The sequence below is a fragment of the Dermacentor silvarum genome, chromosome 10 (assembly GCF_013339745.2).
Source record: "Dermacentor silvarum isolate Dsil-2018 chromosome 10, BIME_Dsil_1.4, whole genome shotgun sequence".
In the NCBI taxonomy this organism is placed as follows: Eukaryota; Metazoa; Arthropoda; class Arachnida; order Ixodida; family Ixodidae; genus Dermacentor; species Dermacentor silvarum.
Window position 1 is genome coordinate 31,532,817 of NC_051163.1, and position 20,337 is coordinate 31,553,153.

The window sequence follows — 20,337 nt, forward strand, 5'->3', positions numbered from 1 at the left end:
GGATTCAAGTGATCACGTGACTGTTTGGCCCGCGGAGCAGGCGGGATTTTGCCCTCGCGTGTGTATCCACCTTTACTGGTTTCCTCAGCTGTTTGAGACGCGCGAGGAACAGGTGCCTACTAGCCCCCACGACGTGCTGATCCCGCTCGGTGGCTCCTTGTAGAGGCGCAGCTCTTACGCGTCCATTCCTGTGGCGAGCGTCGGCGTCCCTCGTAACCGAGCGAACGAGCACAGCAAAGGATGAAAGAGCGAACGCGGAGCACAGCGGGCTATGAAAGGCGGCGATAGCGAAGAGAGCGCGAGGAAAGCGGAGGTTGCAACGGAACCATGAGGTGGAAAGCGGAGGAGGAGGGTATGGCGAAAGCGTGAGGCGGAAAGCGTAGTGCCGCGCAAGAGGGGCTCTGCGGCGACAATGGCTACGAGATGGCGCTAGAGTAGCGCGCGTTGTCTGTTCACCGCCAACGAAACCATATATGGAAACAAAGCGCTGTATGAGTGGAGGTCTCTCTGCGGCGGCTGCTGTGAATCGCGCCCACGCGTCAGCCACGCGCTGCCTCTTGCGGTCACCCGATTAGCAAGGCAGTCGCGCCACACTTCGCCACCTTTGAAACGTGCCGCACGAGACAGATTGTCCGCGCCAGCCAATATATCGCGAAACAAAAACACGTATGGGGCTGCGCTCAAATTTCGCATTAGGGAGTATCGTAATCATCGGTGAATTTTGTCCCGAGCGCAGTTGAGTGCCCCACGTGCTGCATTGGAGCCACACCGCTTAGATGCTGGCGCGAGTACGCTCGCTGGCCTCTCCTTGCCCTGAGCGCGTTTAAACACTGGTTAATAAACCCGCTGTTGCGGAACGCCGGCCACTTGCAGGTCGCGTCACCAGAAAAGATGGAGCCGCGATACACTCAACGAAGCCTGTAATGGCGAGAGACGAACACAAAAGGTAGCATGGTGATGATGAAGGTGCGCGCACTTCTTGGCGCCAGCCGCGGAGGCAGCAGCCCACGATGCATCCTTTTTCTTCGTCGTCTGCTAATCTTCGACACCCGCGTTTTTACAGCGAAGCTGTTAAGGGCTCACTCTTCGATGGTACAGTCGCGTCCGGATGTAGAAAAGAAACTCTCGTTGGCCCTGTGCTGTATGTGTGAGTGAAAGCGCGCGAGGGACGCGCGCTTTCAAGGGGAGCGAACGCGATTTCTTCCGTCGCGCGAAAGGCGGCCGTGCGGGGACGGGAGGAAGGGAGGGGAGTCGACGTTTAGCTGCGGCACCAAATGCGTTTCTTGCGACCGGGCGCAAGGGGAACTGGCGACTCAATCTCCCACGCGAAAGAAGGACAGCGGGAAGACAGCGCGGGAGGGAGGGGTTTGCGGCTTCCGCTCTGCGAGCAACTTGTACTTTGCGCGGCGCCGGGCGGTCGCGTGAAAGTCATCTGCAACACGGCTCCTACCTTTGTATGCGCTGTGCTTTCGCCGCTCACTTTCCGTTGAAGCGATAGACCGCATGAGCCTTCGCTCGCTGCTGCTGGCGCGCTTGCTCACGCCAGCGTTTTGACAGCGGTTGTGTGCGGTCACACAAACAACGCGCAGAACTGTTGTCGACGGCGGCGGCGTTTTGCCCGCGTTCGCACCGAACGCGCGCGGCGTTGGTGACGTGTTTATGAAGGACGTGCCAACCTTTGCCGTACACCCTATGGCGGTGTACCGTAGCGACCATAAGGCCATGGTCCCTGTGGTCACTAAATAAATAACAACCACCGGATCATATAAATGGAGTTTTCAACTTGCCGTTACTGTTCTAGACATCGGGAGTCTGGAAGTTTTCGTGACGTATGTAACGGCGAAACATTTTCCCTCGAAATTGGAATATTGGAACACTTAGACACTCACTGACCTTTTTTCTCATTCTTTAATAGTTCAAATAGCCAATTACACCATCACATCTTAATAGTCATAATTGGAAATACATAATTCCCACCATATAGTACAGCTTCGCTGGTCTTCCATCTCCATCCCAGTGGAAGGGCTGACAGTTTTCTTTTTCTTCTTTTTTTGACGTTGTGATTGCGGAGCCTTCTCTGCGCCGTGTCGGAGAGTCGACGTACCCTGCCGTATCGCTTTGTTCGTTGCGGAGAGGAGGAGCGTCGCGCCCTTTCCTGACCGTCGCTCGTATGCGAGCCCATACGTACGCCGAATACACGGCACCTACACAACTATGGCTACTTCCGCGTTCAAGTCGTGTCAACGTCTTTGTCTGCGTAGTGATATGGAAGATTGGTATGCACTTCAACGACGGTGTTGACCGACGATTCGGGCGATCGCTGGCGCCAGCTTCGTATCAACTTCATCAGTGTCTATAGGTCAGCGCGACCGCACTCGTGAAGTCTCGGAAACAACCTAATTGTCATAAGTGTTTACGTGCCGTGTCAGAAGCTCAGTCAGCCATGCTATCTTTGTAATGCAGACGACGCACTGACGCGCTGCGGCTTTTGATGCCGCCCTGTCTTACAGAGTGTTTAAAAATACCTCTGGCAGATAGCATAACTGAACTGAAATATCTAAAGAGGCTGACATTACTTGCACGAGAATTGGAAAAACATATTCAACCATTTTTTTAAATCACTAATTATCTTCCTAATTAATTACTTTATGGCACATATTGCAATTTATGAATTGTAGCCGGTGAGTTGAATTTTCAGGATGACACCAGTTTCGAGGTAATAATTACATATTACATTGGCGCCCCAGTTATTTTTGTGTTTCACTGCATAAAATAATGTTAAAAGAATAAGTGGAACAATAGTGCATTTTTACGGCTAGTTTGATGGCGCATATCTAGACCCCCATGCAATCCTCAAAATTCGTTCCAAGTGGTTATGCCTTGCAAACTTTCCGGCTACAATTCGTGATTTTCGATATGCCGTAAAGTAACTAATTAAGAAGTTAATTAGTGAATTTTCATTTCAATTTCTCGTGCAAGTAATGTCCGCCCCTTTGAAATAATTCACCTCAAGCACTAGAATTGTGCTACTGCCACAGGCGAGTTTTAAAAATTCCGCAAAACTTAAAAGCCATCACTCCGTACACCAATATGGCGGTCGCTGCCGGTGGCGGAAGCTTGCAGCTCAGATGTTTAGTAACCCGATACAAGCTAGAGCCCGCAGAGCTCCGACACTTCTGAATCATCTGCTTTTATCTACTAAAAACGCGATTACATACACACTCACTAAAGTGCTCGCTATCGACCTTATCAAGCAATCAGGCCACTGGGCAATGTACGCGCGTCACAGAGTCAGTGGAACGAGGAAACTGCGCGCCTCCGACAAAGATATTGTCAAGGGTTCTGATCTCTTGCACGCCCATTTCGAAGCATTATGCTTCCATTCCGAGCGCCGATCGTTTCGAGCTAGCTTAAAAGAGAGACCGGGGAAGCAGTCGGATCTGTGTAGCTGTCGGCTTCGAGCGGACGCGATGCATCTGGCGATTCGAAAAGAGCTCCTTGTTCAGTGCGCCCTTTTGTTGGCCGCCTGTGAATGGCTCGGGTCCGACGCTGCGAGTTCCACAACCGTAGTCCTACCGGAAGTCAGCCTACCGACGACAACCTACCAGAAGTCAGGTAACGCTTTGTCGCTCCGCGCATACGTCGCCTCACGCTAGCTGTCCAACCGTCTTCTTATCTCAGAGTATTCAACCCATCAATTAAAAATACTTTTAACATGCTAGATTGGCGAGGTTTAGGTGCAATAATCAACGGGGAATGTCTCAGCAACCTGCGATTTACGTATGACGTTCAGCAGCGGCGCCGTGTTGACGACTTGCAACACGTCACTGCGAACTTCGAACTGGTATAACGCCGAAGTGTAGGCCTGAGAATCAGCATGTATAAGGGTAATTGGCGAGGTGTGTATATTTCACTCACCTCTTGCGCCCCCCACTCCACCCATAAAATTTCCGATTTACGGCAAAACTTCTCTAGAAAGTGCAAACCTCAATGAGACATCCGCTCCCAGCGATCGGGATAGAATTTATACCTTTCCGTGTTTTAATGTACAATCATGAAGAAGTATAACGCAAGAAAGTTAGGGCTAATTTTATACAATAAAATAGAATACAATACAGTTTTATTCGCCCGTTTATCGCGTTACATTCTATCCGCTTTCACCACTGCGCGTGATGTCCAATCAAATCAAATGATGACGAAATGAACTTTAATTTTCGAGGCAGTGTCGGAGCGCAACGGGGTATGAAAGACAGCGATGGCGAAGACAGCGCTAGGAGCAAAGCGGAGGAGGAGGGTGCAGTGGAACCATGAGGTGGAAAGCGGAGGAGGAGGAGGGTATGGCGAAAGCGTGAGGCGGAAAGCGCAGTGCCGTGCAAGACGGGCTCTGCGGCGACGATGGCTACGAGATGGCGCCAGAGTAGCGGGCGTCGTCTGTTCACCGCCAACGATACCATATATGGGGAAAAAAGCGCTGCATGAGCAGAGGTCTCTCTGCGGCGGCTGTTATGAATCAGCGCCCAAGCGTAACCCACGCGCTGCCTCTCGCGATCACCCGATTAGCAAGGCAGTCGCGCCACACTTCGCTACCTTTGCAACGTGCCGCACGAGACAGATTGTCCGCACCAGCCAATATGCGCCAGAACCACATTTCAAGCATGAACCAACTAGGCCCAGCATCGCGTTCTGCCGAATAGGGCACTATCCTATTCTTTATGCGAAAGCTTCAAATATTCGCACATCCCTATCCTAATGCGATTCCTTCCAATTTTCCCCGGTACAGTTACCAAAACGGCTTCGACAGCTGCAGTTTCTTCGAGTACGTCCGTAACCACTGAAACTACTCGAGGAGCGGTTTCCACGCAAGGCAGCACAGCAAGGGCTCCTCTGACCACTGCCAGCGCGTCGAACACGAGCGCAGTCAGTAATGCCACAGCAGGTATTGACTGTCAGGTTTTCCATCGGCTTTGTTAGTTGCAATTACCATTCTATTCCGTATTCGAAAGCTTCAAGTATTCGCACATCCCTATCTAATACGATTCCTTCCAATTTTCCCAGGTACAGTTACCAAAACGGCTTCGACAGCTGCAGATCCTTCGAGGACGTCCGTAACCACTGAAACTACTCGAGGAGCCGTTTCCACGCAAGGCAGCACAGCAAGAGCCCCTCTGACCACTGCCAGCGCGTCGACTACGAGTGCAGTCAGTAATGCCACAGCAGGTATTGACTTTCAGGTTTTCCACCGGCTTTGTTAGTTGCAATTACAATTCTATTCCTTATTCGAAAGCTTCAAATATTCGCACATCCCTATCTAATACGATTCCTTCCAATTTTCCCAGGTACAGTTACCAAAACGGCTTCGACAGCTGCAGTTTCTTCGACGAAGTCTGTAACTACTGAAACCACTCCAAGAGCCGTTTCCACGCAAGGCAGCACAGCAAGGGCACCTCTGACCACTGCCAGCGCGTTGAGCACGAGCGCAGTCAGTAATGCCACAGCAGGTATTGACTCTCAGGTTTTCCACCGGCTTTGTTAGTTGCAATTACTGGTAGCGGAGGCTCCGTACGTTTGCGGAGCCTCCTTGCAACCTCGGAAGCTCCTTACGTTTACGAGATAAAAGTTTACGGGACACTTGTCCCAGGGGAAATGTGAAATTGGGCTCTCTTTTAAGGCAGCAAGAACTGCTACAGATGGAAGCTTATAATTCAAGTCTATGTGACCGGCCGTCACGGTAATTCACCTTCGCATGTCTCCGCGTTTCGTAAACTGTGTGTGGCCGACTGTACAAATGACGAATGTGTGCGAGAACGCCCCTGTGTCGAGCGAGGGCTGTCTCTTATTTCAAATATAGAGACTTGAAGGACAAAATTATAATTTATTGGTGTATAGTCGGCCAATCGTTGTCGTCAGCGTCTTGTCGGTCTCGTATCGACCCGGTGTCACCGCGCCTTGAACGAGTACGTGAAGTCAGGCACGTGCTGCCACTACCAGCAAGTGATGGCCGACGCTGCAAGAAGAGCTCGTAAGCAACGTGATGTTTTTAAGTGTCGCCCAAGTGTACCGCAAGGTTTTTTTTTTTTTTTGTTAAATTTGCCAGCCATCAATGAAATGCGGCACTACTTCGCTCATGGTGTAGCCCGTGGTCTGGACGAAGCCCTGGCTGCTTTCTCTTTTAAAGAAACTGACAACTAATTGTGCTGGCACCCATACACGGCACAACTAGTCGATGGCATTTTCTATCTCACAGAGAGACCAAACAACTCTGGCTACGTACTTACTCGCAAGCAAACTCGCGCGCATACAACAGCATATGTATGCCGCCAGGCATCGTGGGACGCGAGCGCCGCTCGTTAGCGTGGTTGTTTGGTATATTATCAAACGCTTGCGGCTTTACTCTATACGCGTACGTCGAAGAACCGCGTTCCACACGGTTCTTACCTTTGTATGCGCTGCGCGTTCGCCGCTCAGTTTCCGTTGAAGCGATAGACAACACGAACCTTCGATCGCTGCTGCTGGCGCGCTTGCTCACGCCAGCATTTTGACAGTGGTTGTCTGCGGTCATCGAGTGTGATCTATTCATGTTTGCTTGTGCGCGCTGACACCATGCTTGTTAATGCAGTTAGTAAGCGAATGTGTCCAAGTTTATGCAGCCGATAAAACTACTATGCTTACTCCGTACGTATAACTCTCTAATAATTTCCTATCGCAATTGATGGTTCGTCTTTCGCGTGATGATAATCAGGCCCTTATCATTAGCAGCAGCCTATATTTATGTCCACTGCAGGACGAAGGCCTCTTCCTGTGATCTCCAATTGCCACTATCTTGCGCTAGCTTATTCCAACTTGCGCCTGCAAATTTCCTAACTTCATCACCCCACCTAGTTTTCTGCCATCCTCGACTACGCTTCCCTTCTCTTGGTATCCATTCTGTAACTCTACTGGTCCACCGGTTATCCATCCTACGCATTACATGGCCTGCCCAGCTTAATTTTTCCCGCTTAATGTCAACTAGAATATCGGCTATCCCCGTTTGTTTTCTGATGAAGCCTGTTAAAAGAACTACTAAAATTGTGTCTCCACCGTGTTTCACGTCACAGCGCTGGACTTGGACGCCGGCTGCAACGACGCCGTCTGCTTGCGTCCGCACTGCACATGCGCCTCCGATAAGCCGCCGGCCGGCTTGCGACCCGACCAGATGCCGCAGTTCGTGACGCTGACGTTCGACGACGCCGTGACGGTGGCCAACATGGCCTTCTACCGCGAGCTGCTCGAGGGTTCCGCCAGGAAGAACAAGGCGAGCGGCTGCGGCATCGCGGCCACGTTTTTCGTGTCGCACGAGTACACCGACTACGCGGCCGTCAACGCGCTGCACTCTTGGGGCAACGAGATCGCCGTGCACTCGATCAGGTGAGTGGGCGGCCAGAGATCATAATATGTGTATACTTCACAGTCGTCGAACGACGCGGCACTGTAGGACACAGGCTACTGCGTTTCTGTTCCAATCCCCGAGACACCTATGCGCGCTCTCTCGGTAGGCATCACCTCGATGCTGCATAACAAAGGTGGTGTCCAAATTCATAACGATGATGAAGTTTATTGGCATCCCCTTCGAAACGGCGCGGGGACAAATAGTACGTCCCATAGCCGGCTTGGCTTAATCGGGTTTTACTACACCTATCTCTATATAGCCTTCTGCCTATCTGATCTCGATCTTAACTTTAGCATCTAAAAGCTCTATCACTATACTATACCATTACCTACACTTGCAATGACTCGTTCTATCGGTCTCTTCTCTGCTTTTCTTCCAAAGTCTCTTGCTTATCTCGACTGCTGACCGCCTTGATGCTTCCGTCCACTTTAAATCCTAGCGCTTCTCGAAAGTGGCGCTGCCTACGGTTCTCGTTGGGTGAATCCCTTCGCATTCCATAAGGATGTGCTGAGTGGTCCCCGGATTTTTGCTGCAGCGTACAAATACCTCAATGTTTGTTCCGGTATGTTTTTGTCCTTAGGCAACCAGCTCCAGCCTCAAATAGAAAGACACTGCCCTTTGTGTTATCGTACAGGTTATCCCTTCTAATTTCTTACTTCCCATTCTCGTAATTCTGCGTGGTCTTTCTTGTTTCCATTCTTTCCATCCGATTCACTGTCTGTTTCTCTCACTTTCTTTCTGATGACACCTGGTCGTCTATATACACATCCTGTACTTGGCTGGCGACTTTGTTGGCCTCTTCCTCCATTTTGTGTCCACGCTTTTTAGGTAAGTACTTGTGCACATTAGCCATGCATTTATTATCATCCATGTTCCCGAGTCTATCTTCAAAATTAATTTTGTTCTGCACTTCTCTGACTTCAAAAGAGGCCCAACACCTGTCATCCTGCACTGCCTCATTTGTGGTTTTACCGTGGGCCCCCAAAGCCAACCAGCCTATAGTCCTATACCGATACTTGGTTTAACTTCCAACCCCGACAAGATATCCGATTTTATGCACTGAATGGCATTTGCGAACATTAGCGCTGGAACCATTACTCCTTTCGAGATTCCACGCATCACCTCATACTTATAGCCCCAAAGTGCTTTATATTCATTGTTGCCGCATTCCGCTTCCCTTTCATTTTTTTTTTATCTTGGTGGGCGCTTTAGTACGGCTTTCCTTCGTTTATGTATACACGCAGGTATTTTTATTGCTTGACAATGGCTGCGACTTCCGATTGAATTGACACCACGTAATTACTCGTCTCTTCATTAAAGGTCCTAATTCCCGATTTATCTGTGCTAAACTACGATGCTGGACCAACATATCAGGCCTAACTCCAATGCTGCTTATCCAAATTGATGCAAAACGCGGAAACGCTTTTCTGAGATAACCACTGGGTGGAGTTTAATGAAATTTGTTGCATTTATTGAGAGAGAAAGTTAACTTCTAGTGACTGTTGGAAGTGGTATTTCGATTTAGGGCCTGATTTTTTTTAGTGGAAGTTTAAAAAATGGGTATGTTTGGAAAAAATAGAAGTACGAAGTTTACACATTTGTAGCCTTGCACCTAGAACAGATATCGCAGTTCTAGAAGTCAACTGCATCCTTTAGAGCATCCAAAGCGGACAAATTTGATACGTCAATTTATATTTTACGTGAATTAGTTACATTGTTTATAAGGATTTTGCGAAAGTTATACTCACAAATTAGTGGCCTCTTTGTCCGGTTTAGATGTACTCTCAATTTACAGAATTGTGATATCATGTCTCAGTCCTTGGTTTCAGAGTTTTAAATTTGATAGTTTCGTTTTCTGAATGCATTGCGATTTTTGTCAATTACGACCTAAATGCTAGAATTCGCGGGTCATGGCCTATAGTATATAGTGCCCATACAAGACATTCAGAGGAGTTCCTCGGCATGAGACAGTATAGTCACTTAATTGTGGGCCTGCTAGCCTGGGAAAAGCGCGTTCGATCCGCATTGCTTAGCGGAACGCCGACTTCCACAGTCAGTGTGTTGAGTATGCGTAACTTTTTCTGCAAGCTCTCTCTCAGTCTGTGCACATTTTTCGTGTCATCGCGCAGTCACCGAACCGACTGGAACTACTGGCACACAATCAACAGCACCCAGTGGGAACGTGAGCTGCTGGATCAGAAGATAATGATGCAGACGTTCGCGAACGTGCCAGCGTCCCACGTGACCGGTGTCAGGGGGCCATTCCTCTACACCGGAGGAGACCAGCTCTTCCGCATGCAAGCGCAGCATTTCCGGTAAGAAAAAGCTTCTTGATAAACGGCAAAGTGGATATATCTTATTCTGACAAATAGACTTGTGTGCCAGACTGTAGATACGCTGCACCTATATAGCTTAGCTCTCTCTTTCTTTCACTCCCCGTCCCCCCTCCTCACGTGTAGGGTAGCAAACTGGACTAAGTCTGGGTAACCTCCCTGCCTTTCCTTTTTTCCCTTCTCTCTCTGTCTCTCTGACAAATAGAAAGGGTGCACTAAATAAACAGAGAAAATTGAAGCAGTGCTGACGTTACATTTCTTAGTTTTCACTTTTACGTGTTCAATGAAGGTCCTCTACCTCAAAATCGAAGAGAACAAAATACTAGCAAGCCTCGCAGCGCCCACAATAATTTACTATAACGCATTTTTATTTTTTAGGAACCAGTACTGTTTCGTTTTCCAGTAAGTGTGCGTGTCATAACATCATAAAGCATATAAGGCGGTCACGTGGGAGCAGAACATCGTGGCGCTTTGGTACTCGCTCCGGCATGTTCAGTCGTCTGCTGCTGGCTGCTCGTATCGCGTCCCAAGGCAGCGGAGAACCAACCTTATAGCACGTTTCGACATTTTTCTGCACCAAAACGACGCAAATAGTGGAAATTACTTCGAAATTCCCGACGTCACATTGCTGCATAGCGGGGCTGATGTTCCCGAACAGAATTCAATATCGAAAGAAAGTTCGACTTTCTTCCTCCAGTAACAGCGAATATATTCCCGTTATAGCGTATACTAAATGGAAACGCAGCGGCATTCATATTCTACCACGGCGTAACAAAAAAAAAAGGAAAGAAAGAAAGAAACTAGGCCGGAACATAGCACCGCTAACGCTATATGTGATATCATACTTATAATGTGATGATTGTGACGACTCGACAGCATCACACGCGCGTGCATCACGAGCTATACCTTCACACTCTCTTTTATCAAAGTGGCGTTTCTATGCCTTGCAACTCCTACCAGTTCGGTTTTTTTTTTTTTTTTTTTTTTTGTGCACATCGTGACGCGTTCGCGTACGCTCTATACCTGCCTCGATTCTTCTGTCATATAGCTCCAAAGTGGATGAAGTCAGCCTGAAATGCTGGGATCACCGACGATGGGATCACCACCTCCTCTGTCTTCGAGCACAGCAGCCCGGTGCTCAGACTGTAAGAGCCGCGATCGCGGGCATGCTCAATTCTCTCGTGCCAAAGTCGCACTTCGAGACGTCTGGCGCGTGCGTCAGGGGCCGGTTTCCCGCATTCTTCCCTCGTGCACAGCTACATATAGCGCTTTCGTAGCGTGTTGTTATAGCACTCTGCTTCCGTGGGGACTCACAAATTTTCTGCGCTCTAAACTACTTCTATAACTTCATGAAATATCGTCATGATAAAGGAATCACTTCTTCGCGTCCACATAAGGTTTAAGATATGAAGATGCCGCGCGTGCGCCATCATGCGGGAACACTCGACAACGGCGGCGGCTATGCCGACGGTGCGAACGCGCCTCGAGCGTCCGCATTATAACTGCAGCTGATATTGCAATAAAATGTGTACAGTTAGGCAGCTTGCACCTATATATACAGCATTACACTCTTAGTACAGACTGTTACACGCCTTTAACCTTTACGCCCGTTCAGCAACCCCACAAAGAAAATGGTGTGAAGTATGTGAAGCACTCTTGCTGATAGCATAACACCCTCGTAAAAAAATTGGCTGTCGGTTAACTCAGTTATGCCTGGGTGTCCGTAGCGAGAGGTACGGTTAAGGTTATTGTTTAGCTTGGTGTTTCATACCGTCGTTGATCCGCGGCCCTGGCACGAGATGCCGAACTAGACGACTAACCATCCTCATCTGAATGCACTCGCCTGGCCGCTTCGTACTTAAGACGCTTTTCGAGGCGTGCGGTTCGTTCTTCCTCCGTCTCCTCGGCTCGCTGCCTCCTCTTGGATTCGTTCCGACGACGAAGCCTGGCTTCTTTCAGTGTCTCCGACTCACTTTCCATATCTGCCGACGAATCCCACCGAGCCGCCCCTTCAATATATACGATGCAACGCCGGCTCCTCCGGCGATGCAACGCCGATGCAACGCCGGCGGTTGCTAGGCAACGGCTCAGTTCGCGGTTTCACCGGCTCCTCCTCTGACGTCATGCCAGATGGCGCGACGAGCGGCGCTGCCAGCTGCGGCGGTTGCTAGGCAACGGCGCAGCTCGCGGTGCGTCCACCGACCACAGCGAAACGGCGAGAATGCGGCCAATGCAGCTCTCGCTACAAAAAATTTTTACACCTCAATCATTACGCCATTTCGCTTGATCCGTTCAACATAGTTGTAAAAAAGATGTGCTTTCAATATAGCAATCGTATAAACCAAGCCTACTTCCTGTGGAGCCCGTATGCAGTACACACTCTCTCTTTTTTTTTTGCGGCATATCGAAACTGTCATTATGCCCGCAGGTACGACTGCACCCTGGTGCACCAGCGCGTCAGACGTGGCTCCGAGAACCCCGTCTACCCGTACACCATGGACTTCGGTTTCCGACACAGCTGCATGGTGTACCCGTGTCCAGAGCGCACCTACCCGGGACTCTGGGTTATGCCCATGAATGTGCTCTTCCGCGAGTACAAGGGCGAGGAAGTCCCGTGCGCAATGGCAGACGCGTGCCTGCCGCAGCCAATCACGGCCAACGACACCTTCGAGTACCTCAGGTGGGTGATAAAGTGGATAAGGCGAGTAAGCATGATGGTTATTGGGTGAATGAATGGATCAATGACACGGATCACGAGAAGGTAATGGGAATAAAACAATAATTGCACGTAAGAGGGAGAGGCTTAACCAGAGGCGATATTCTATAAAGAGCCCACCTAGTGGACATGTCCATTCCGTCTGCTGCTGACGTGCTGATTGGCTGTGGCACCTGGCTCCTGCTGAAGCGCACCCCAGCCCAGCCAATCAGAACTTCAACAGCAGACGAAATGGACATGTCCACTAGGTGGGCTCTTACAGAATACCTCCCCAGGATTCGTTTGGCTATCTTACTGTACGCTGAGGGAAGGGGATAAAGATGAGAAAACAGAAAATAATCTGTCAACACAAGCACCCGAAGAAGGCACTTCACAACAATTAGTCTCTCGTACAGTCTCGATGCTTAAAGGAGAAACACTAAACAGCGTTTTTAAAGCAGCTTAGGTTGACGTCGGCCGGGACCAGAGTCCAAGGATTGTTGTTTCTTCAAAAAGTTAGTTGTCGAGTATTCCGCACGCGGTGCAGATGGTGTTCTTCGCGTACTGAACCGAGAACATATTGCTACGCGAGAGACATTCATCCTGGGGCAGACGACGAAGAAAACGGTTCTCTCTGGTGCTGGTGGCTGTCCACCATCTTGGCTACTGTGTCTCTCTCATACTGTAAATACAGTGTAAATAGTCCCGCCTTGTGCCGTTTTACGTAACATCTTTTTGGTGGAGGTGCTGGGTAGTTCCCTGTTTCGATCACGGAGCTTCGCAACGGCCGCCTCATCACGCTTGCGACCATGTCAGTCGGTGCAGGCACATCGTCTTCACCCCCTGCCCCTCCCGTCGCTCCGACCTACATCGTTCTGCCTCCTGCTCGTGATCCTGGCGTATTTTCCGGCCAGGATGGGGTTGACGTCGACAAATGGCTCAACCTTTACGAACGGATCAGCGCCGGCTACAGGTGGGACCCGACCCTTATGCTCGCCAACGTGCTTTTTTACCTCGATGGCCCACCGCGGGTGTGGTTCGAGACGCACGAGGCGGAAATTACCAGCTGGGACTCTTTCAAAGAGAAGATCCGTGACCTTTTCGGTGACAGCACTGGTCGGCAGCTTGCTGCGCGGAATGAACTTGCAACTCGTGCACAAACATCCTCCGAGTCATACGTCTCGTACATTCAGGACGTTATTGCTCTTTGCCGCCAGGTTGACGAGCACATGTCTGAGTCCGAGAGGGTTTCTCATGTGCTCAAAGGTATCGCCGACGATGCTTTTAACCTGCTCGTCTATACCAACGTTGATACCGTCGACACAATCATCAAAGAGTGCCGGCGGTTTGAACACGCGAAGAGCCGCCGTATTACCCAGAAATTCACCCGGCTGCCCAATACGGCTGCAACTTCATCGTGTGATGCCGTTCGCCAGCCGCCCACCTGTGACCACGTTACTCGCATTGTTCGTCGCGAGATTGAAGCCGCCTGTCCTGCACCGATTCAACCCCCCGTGTTTACAACCCACGCCAGTGACTCATCGCAGCCATCGGTGTCCCTCATCCAAGCTGTCGTCAGGCAGGAGTTTGCTAATCTTGGCCTTCCATCAGCGTGCCCACTGACTCGTCCTGACGCTCGGCCTTATTCCTCTGGACCCACTCGACGCTCCTACACCTCTCCCGGCTCCTTCCGCAATCCTGCGGAATGGAGAACGCCCGACGATCAGCCCATCTGCTTCTCCTGCCATCAGGCCGGGCACATTGCTCGTTATTGCCGTCGCCGTTGGACCTACGTATCTCGCCAGACCTCCATGTACCCTACTCCTTTCAGACGTCCAGCCGCTGGTTCCCCTACTTACTACTCGTCGTCCTCCCACGAGCCTCTTCCATCTGACGCCACTGCTCCTGTTCGCCGCTTCTCCCGCTCCCCGTCGCCGCAACGCCGCCAATCCCGCTCGCCGCAGCCTCGCCGCTTTTCCTCGCCGTCCTTCTCTGGACGATCGCCTCAGGAAAACTAGATAGTGCAGCTTATGGAGGTGAAGCTGCAATGCCATCGTCCCCTGCAAATCCTCTACTGACGCTCCCCACTCACCATAGCCTTCTTGAAGTCAAAGTCGACAATGTTCCTGTGACCGCCCTCATCGACACTGGCGCACACTTGTCTATTATGAGCGCCTCTTTACGCCGCCGCCTGCAGAAGATTATGACGCCGTCTACGACACAGACAATACGTGTTGCCGATGGTGGTGCTGTTCAAGTGATCGGAACACCGCCCGTGTCAGCATTGCCGGTCGTCACACTGTTGTCCTTTTTGCCGTCCTTGCTCACTGCCCCCATGACCTTATCCTTGGCCTTGACTTCCTTTCGGCACACTCGGCCTTAATTGATTGTTCTTCTGAAACGCTCTGCCTCGATCTTCCTCTTGTATAAGATGCCTGCGATACGCCCGTCAGCCGCTTAAGCCCCACCGATTTTGTTCGCCTACCACCGCGAGCCGTCACGTACGTGTGTTTGTCATCGACCCCTCCCGTTCCTGACGGCGACTATATCGTCTCTCCGATTACAGACGTCCGCCTGACGCGCAATGTCACTGTGCCACATACCATCGCCACATTAGTTGATAACTGTGTGTTTCTCCCGCTACTAAACTTTGGTCTGACCCCCCAAGTGTTGCCCCACAAGATGTCGCTTGCCCACCTCACCGCGATAACAGAATATGACGTCGAGGTTGTCGCCATAACTGCACCTGCGGAAGCTGCAGTTTCCCCGTCACCAAGTTCCGACGACAGCATTTTTCGCAACATGATTGGATCAGACCTTTCGCCTGACCAGGCCGACGCTCTTTGCCGGGTTTTGGCCTCATACAGCGACATTTTCGACATTCGTGATCAACCCCTGAGCCAGACTAAGGTTGTCGCCCACCGTATCAACACTGGCGACTCTTTGCCCATTCGCCGTCGACCTTACCGTGTGTCCGCATCAGAGCGCGAAGTGATTCAAAAAGAAGTGGCTAAAATGCTTGCGAAGGACATCATCGAACCATCTTCTAGTCCTTGGGCCTCTCCCGTCGTATTAGTAAAGAAGAAAGACGGTTCCTGGCGTTTCTGCATTGATTATCGGCACCTGAACAAAATCACCAAGAAGGACGTGTACCCTCTTCCTCGTATTGACGACGCCCTCGACTGCCTCCATGGTGCCACCTTCTTTTCATCCCTGGACCTTCGATCTGGCTACTGGCAAATCGCTGTAGACGACCTGGATCGCGAGAAGACCGCCTTCGTGACCCCTGACGGCCTTTACCAATTCAAGGTCATGCCTTTCGGTCTCTGCAACGCACCAGCCACGTTTGAGAGAATGATGGACACACTGCTTCAAGGATTTAAATGGTCGACGTGTTTATGTTACCTGGACGACGTGATAATTTTCTCCCCCACTTTCGCAACACACCTTGAGCGGCTTTCGACCATTCTAGCAATCTTCCGACGAGCTGGCCTCCAGCTAAATTCCTCGAAGTGCCACTTCGCCCTTCGTCAAATTACTGTCCTCGGCCACCTCGTTGACGCTTCCGGTGTCCGACCGGACCCAGCAAAGATAAGCGCTGTCACGAACTTCCCCGTTCCACGGTCTGTCCATGACGTCCGTAGCTTCGAGGGGCTTTGTTCCTACTTTCGCCGTTTTGTGAAAAACTTTGCGGCGCTCGCACGTCCACTCACTGATCTTCTCAAGCAAGACGTCCCGTTTTGTTGGGGTCCTCTACAAGCTGACGCCTTCTCTGAGCTCATCGCCGCCCTAACGACACCACCTATTCTTGCCCATTTTGACCCAGCTGCTCCCACGGAAGTGCGCACAGATGCTAGTGGTCACGGCATCGGTGCAGTTTTAGTCCAAAACCAACAAGGCGTTGACCGTGTTATTGCGTACGCAAGTCGTCTCCTATCGAAATCTGAACGCAATTACTCTATTACGGAACGGGAATGTCTTGCCCTTGTCTGGGCGGTTTCGAAATTCCGTCCTTACTTGTATGGCCGCCCTTTCCGTGTTGTCACCGATCATCACGCTCTCTGTTGGCTTTCTTCACTGAAGGACCCTACTGGACGACTTGGACGTTGGGCGCTGCGCCTTCAGGAGTACTCTTACTCAGTTACCTACAAGTCTGGCCGCCTCCATTTGGACGCGGACTGCTTGTCCCGCTACCCTGTTGACCAACCAGAGGGACCGGACATCGAACCTAACCCCTGCGTTATGTCTATGTCTCAGTTTCTCCAGATTGGTGACGAACAACGCCGTGATGATGCTTTGCGATCGCTCATTGATCGGCTGGAATCCGCACCTAACGACGCTTCACTGCGCATGTTCGCCCTCGTGAATGGCACACTTTACCGTCGTAACGTCCAATCAGATGGCCCTGAGCTGCTTCTCGTTGTGCCTAAACAGCTGCGTTCAACGGTACTGCGTGAGCTTCACGACGAACCAACTGCTGGTCACCTTGGTGTGTCCCGCACGTACGACCGTGTCCGGCGCCGCTTCTTTTGGCGCGGTCTCGCCCGGTCTGTTCGGCGTTACGTGACCTCCTGCGACAAATGCCAACGTCGGAAACGTCCTGCCGCACCCTCGGCTGGACTGCTTCAGCCGCTCTCCATCCCGACCGAACCATTCTTCCGGGTTGGTTTGGACCTTCTCGGTCCTTTTCCTGAGTCACGATCCGGCAACAAGTGGGTCGCCGTTGCTATCGATCATGCGACCAGGTATGCAATCACTCGAGCGCTCCCCACCAGCACTGCTACTGACGTTGCCGATTTCTTGCTCCACGATGTTATTCTGCACCATGGCGCCCCTAGCCAATTGCTCACAGATCGAGGCCGCGCATTTTTATCACGAGTAATCGACGATCTCTTGCGCTCCTCCTCAACGCAGCACAAGTTGACCACTGCCTACCATCCCCAAACAAATGGCCTCACCGAGAGACTAAATCGCACCCTCACGGACATGCTCTCAATGTATGTTTCATCTGACCACCGTGACTGGGACCTGGCGTTACCTTACGTGACTTTCGCGTACAATTCCTCGCGTCACGATACCGCCGGTTATTCACCCTTTTATATGCTCTTTGGCCGTGAACCAACGTTACCGATGGACACCCTACTACCGGCTGCTGCCGCGCCGCCTAGCGAATATGCACGTGATGCCATCGCTCGTGCCGATCACGCTCGTCAGATCGCCCGCTCTAGGCTGTTGGCCTCGCAAGCGACCCAGAAGCGCTTCTATGACAGCCGGCATCGCGACGTTCGCTTCTCACCCGGTGCCTTAGTTCTCCTGTGGTGTCCATTCCGCCGTGTTGGCTTATCCGAAAAGTTGCTATCTCGTTACACGGGTCCTTACCGAATCGTCCGCCAGGTCACGGACGTCACCTACGAGATTGTTCCCGTCTCTCCGACTTTACCGCCGGCGATCGCTCCCAGTGACATAGTTCACGTTAGCAGACTGAAAGCCTACCGCCTTCCTCCTAACGACAATGTGTGAAGTGCGCCGGGACGGCGCTTGCACCGCCGGGGTTAATGCTACGCGAGAGACATTCATCCTGGGGCAGACGACGAAGAAGACGGTTCTCTCTGGTGCTGGTGGCTGTCCACCATCTTGGCTACTGTGTCTCTCTCATACTGTAAATACAGTGTAAATAGTCCCGCCTTGTGCCGTTTTACGTAACAATATACACAAAGAACACGCGCAAGCGTCTCTTTGCACCAACAAATTTCGCATGTCAATACATGTATATAGACGAACAGGAGTGCAATGTGTAAGAACACCGTCAGTGGCCTTGACAAGAAAAGAAGTAGCTTTTTTGAGAGAAGTCCAGGAAGGTAAAAAGGACGAAATTTGGCGAAGGCATAAAAAAGGCGGGAATTTCAATAAAGAAATCACTTGACGATGCCGCTAGGTCCACGTCTGTTCGTTTCTTTTTGCCTCTGTGTTCCACAATTTTCTGCTGCTACAAACCTCGAAGGGGTGCAGTTTCTTCACGAAGAAGGCCTGCGCATTTATCTAATGGGATACAAAAGGAAAATATCAAGTCGATCTAGAGCAATAGATTATTTGTCTAGAAATCTACCATATATATCGCTTACTGTGTGCCATTACATCATTTTTGTTGCGTGGAAAACTGCCACCTAAGGTCCCGCTCTGCTGCTTAATTTGAACCGCCCGCGCCAAAACGAACATGTTGACGTAATCCCCCTGTGACCTCCCTCTGTTTCACACCCTGCGAATCAGCCATTGCCGACGTCACTTGAAAAGATAGTCCACTACAACTAGGTGGCGCCACTCTGACTTTCCATCTTCGCGCTTACAGAAGCTCTGTTCTCACTACGAATGACGCATTCGTTATTACAAAAGCTTAGTCTGTCAATCTAGTCAGACTTATTATTTGCCTTACGTGTCCCTTTAAGTATAATAACGGCGTGTGGCAACTCCTGCGCAATAAAGAAAAGGAGTATATTAGGCATATCACTCTGTTTTATACCTGTCACGACCACGGGGTGTTTTTCACTCCATCCATATCTCGGCCTCTACATCTTACTATGTTTAGTACGATATTTTACATGACTAGGAGAACTGGATGGTTGTATACAGTACGTACGCTCACTTGTATCCACGCAGGTCCAACTTCGAAGACTTCTACACGACCAACCGAGCACCCTTCCCTTTGTTCCTTCACGAGGCTTACCTGCGCGAGCCCCGTCGCAAGCAGGGCTACCTACAGTTCATCGACTGGCTACTACAGAAGGACGACGTCTACCTCGTGACCATCTCCGAAGTGCTACGCTTCATGCAGGACCCGAAGCCGCTGGGAGCCTACGTTCAGCACGCGTGTCCTGATCGCAGTCCCGTTGCGCGGAACACTAGTTGTCCCCAGGCAAGGACGTGTGCCTACAAGAATACGTCACTGGGTGGCGACCGCTACATGATGAGCTGTTCTCGGTGCCCCAAGAACTATCCGTGGGTCGGAAATCCCTTGGGCAACTAGTGAATGCACCACGTGGACCTGGGGTCCAACACCTGAAGTGAACACCGTACGGGGACATTCCACCGTCTACAAACGGACGTTAACCACCTGTTGTTATGGCTTCTGCCCGAGAACGCGGACTACTCGAGAGAAAATTCCGAGATATGCGAACCTGCCGACTCAACAAACTAACAGTTCTACAAGGTATACTTGAATGTGGCGCGAAATACATTTCGTGAAAAGGGGAGAGAAAAAAGAAGACAGTGAAGCGCCACCACTGGCGTTCAGTGTTGACAAAGAAGACAGCGTTGGCGCTTCACTGTTTTCTTTCTTCTGCCCGCTTTTCACGAAATGTACTTCGCGCCAAAATCAAGTACACCTATAGCAACTCTATAAGCACCAACTTGCCCAAGAAGTTTATTTGGAACTGTTCTACGGGCGCTAACTCAGGGACAATATCTTCTAAAATCCTTTGTTTCGATTCCTACACGACGAAGGTCAGCGTACTTTCATTTAGATATTCATCGGGGCTAAGGAGAAGCTGTTTCAATTAAAACATTGTTACTCAAAGTTCTCACTGCCCTTTCTTCTGCAGCTTCTTTGGGAGCTCTTGCTGTGTTCATATCGTAACGACTTCAAAATATACCGAACGTATCCTGGTGAACGTTTTAAATGACGCTGTGATAGTTTCTCGATGCCGAACACTATGATTTATCCTATATAAAAACCCTCGCACCTGCCCTGCAATGTTGTCAATTTAGTGGCTCTCCCGCTAAATTTAGCGTTTGTTTTTTGTGTGTTTTTTACATTGCCTAGCGGGAAAATTTGTTCTCTGGCGAGTGACAATTTTTTTAGCGGTTTTCTGTACCGTTGGCTTTTTTTT

The 20,337-nt window shown here is 50.6% G+C and overlaps 1 protein-coding gene across 6 annotated transcripts; it reads left to right on the plus strand.

Annotated features, from left to right (window-relative positions):
• The first annotated feature begins 3,327 nt into the window (after positions 1 to 3,327).
• On the plus strand, positions 3,328 to 19,942 carry LOC119465854 (chitin deacetylase 8). Of its 6 annotated transcripts, XM_037726331.2 has the most exons (8): positions 3,328 to 3,615; positions 4,781 to 4,936; positions 5,056 to 5,217; positions 5,337 to 5,498; positions 7,095 to 7,404; positions 9,556 to 9,741; positions 12,188 to 12,439; positions 19,109 to 19,942. In XM_037726331.2, the coding sequence occupies exons 1-8, from the start codon at positions 3,471 to 3,473 to the stop codon at positions 19,473 to 19,475; spliced, it is 1,740 nt and encodes a 579-aa protein (XP_037582259.1). In that variant the 5' UTR covers positions 3,328 to 3,470; the 3' UTR covers positions 19,476 to 19,942. The 6 variants fall into 6 exon arrangements, with proteins under 6 accessions (XP_037582259.1, XP_049513114.1, XP_037582260.1 ...); XM_049657157.1 differs by lacking the exon at positions 4,781 to 4,936 and having other exon boundaries at positions 3,329 to 3,615; positions 5,337 to 5,497; positions 7,088 to 7,404; positions 19,109 to 19,940; XM_037726332.2 differs by lacking the exon at positions 5,337 to 5,498 and having other exon boundaries at positions 3,330 to 3,615; positions 19,109 to 19,939.
• The last annotated feature ends 395 nt before the right edge of the window (positions 19,943 to 20,337 follow it).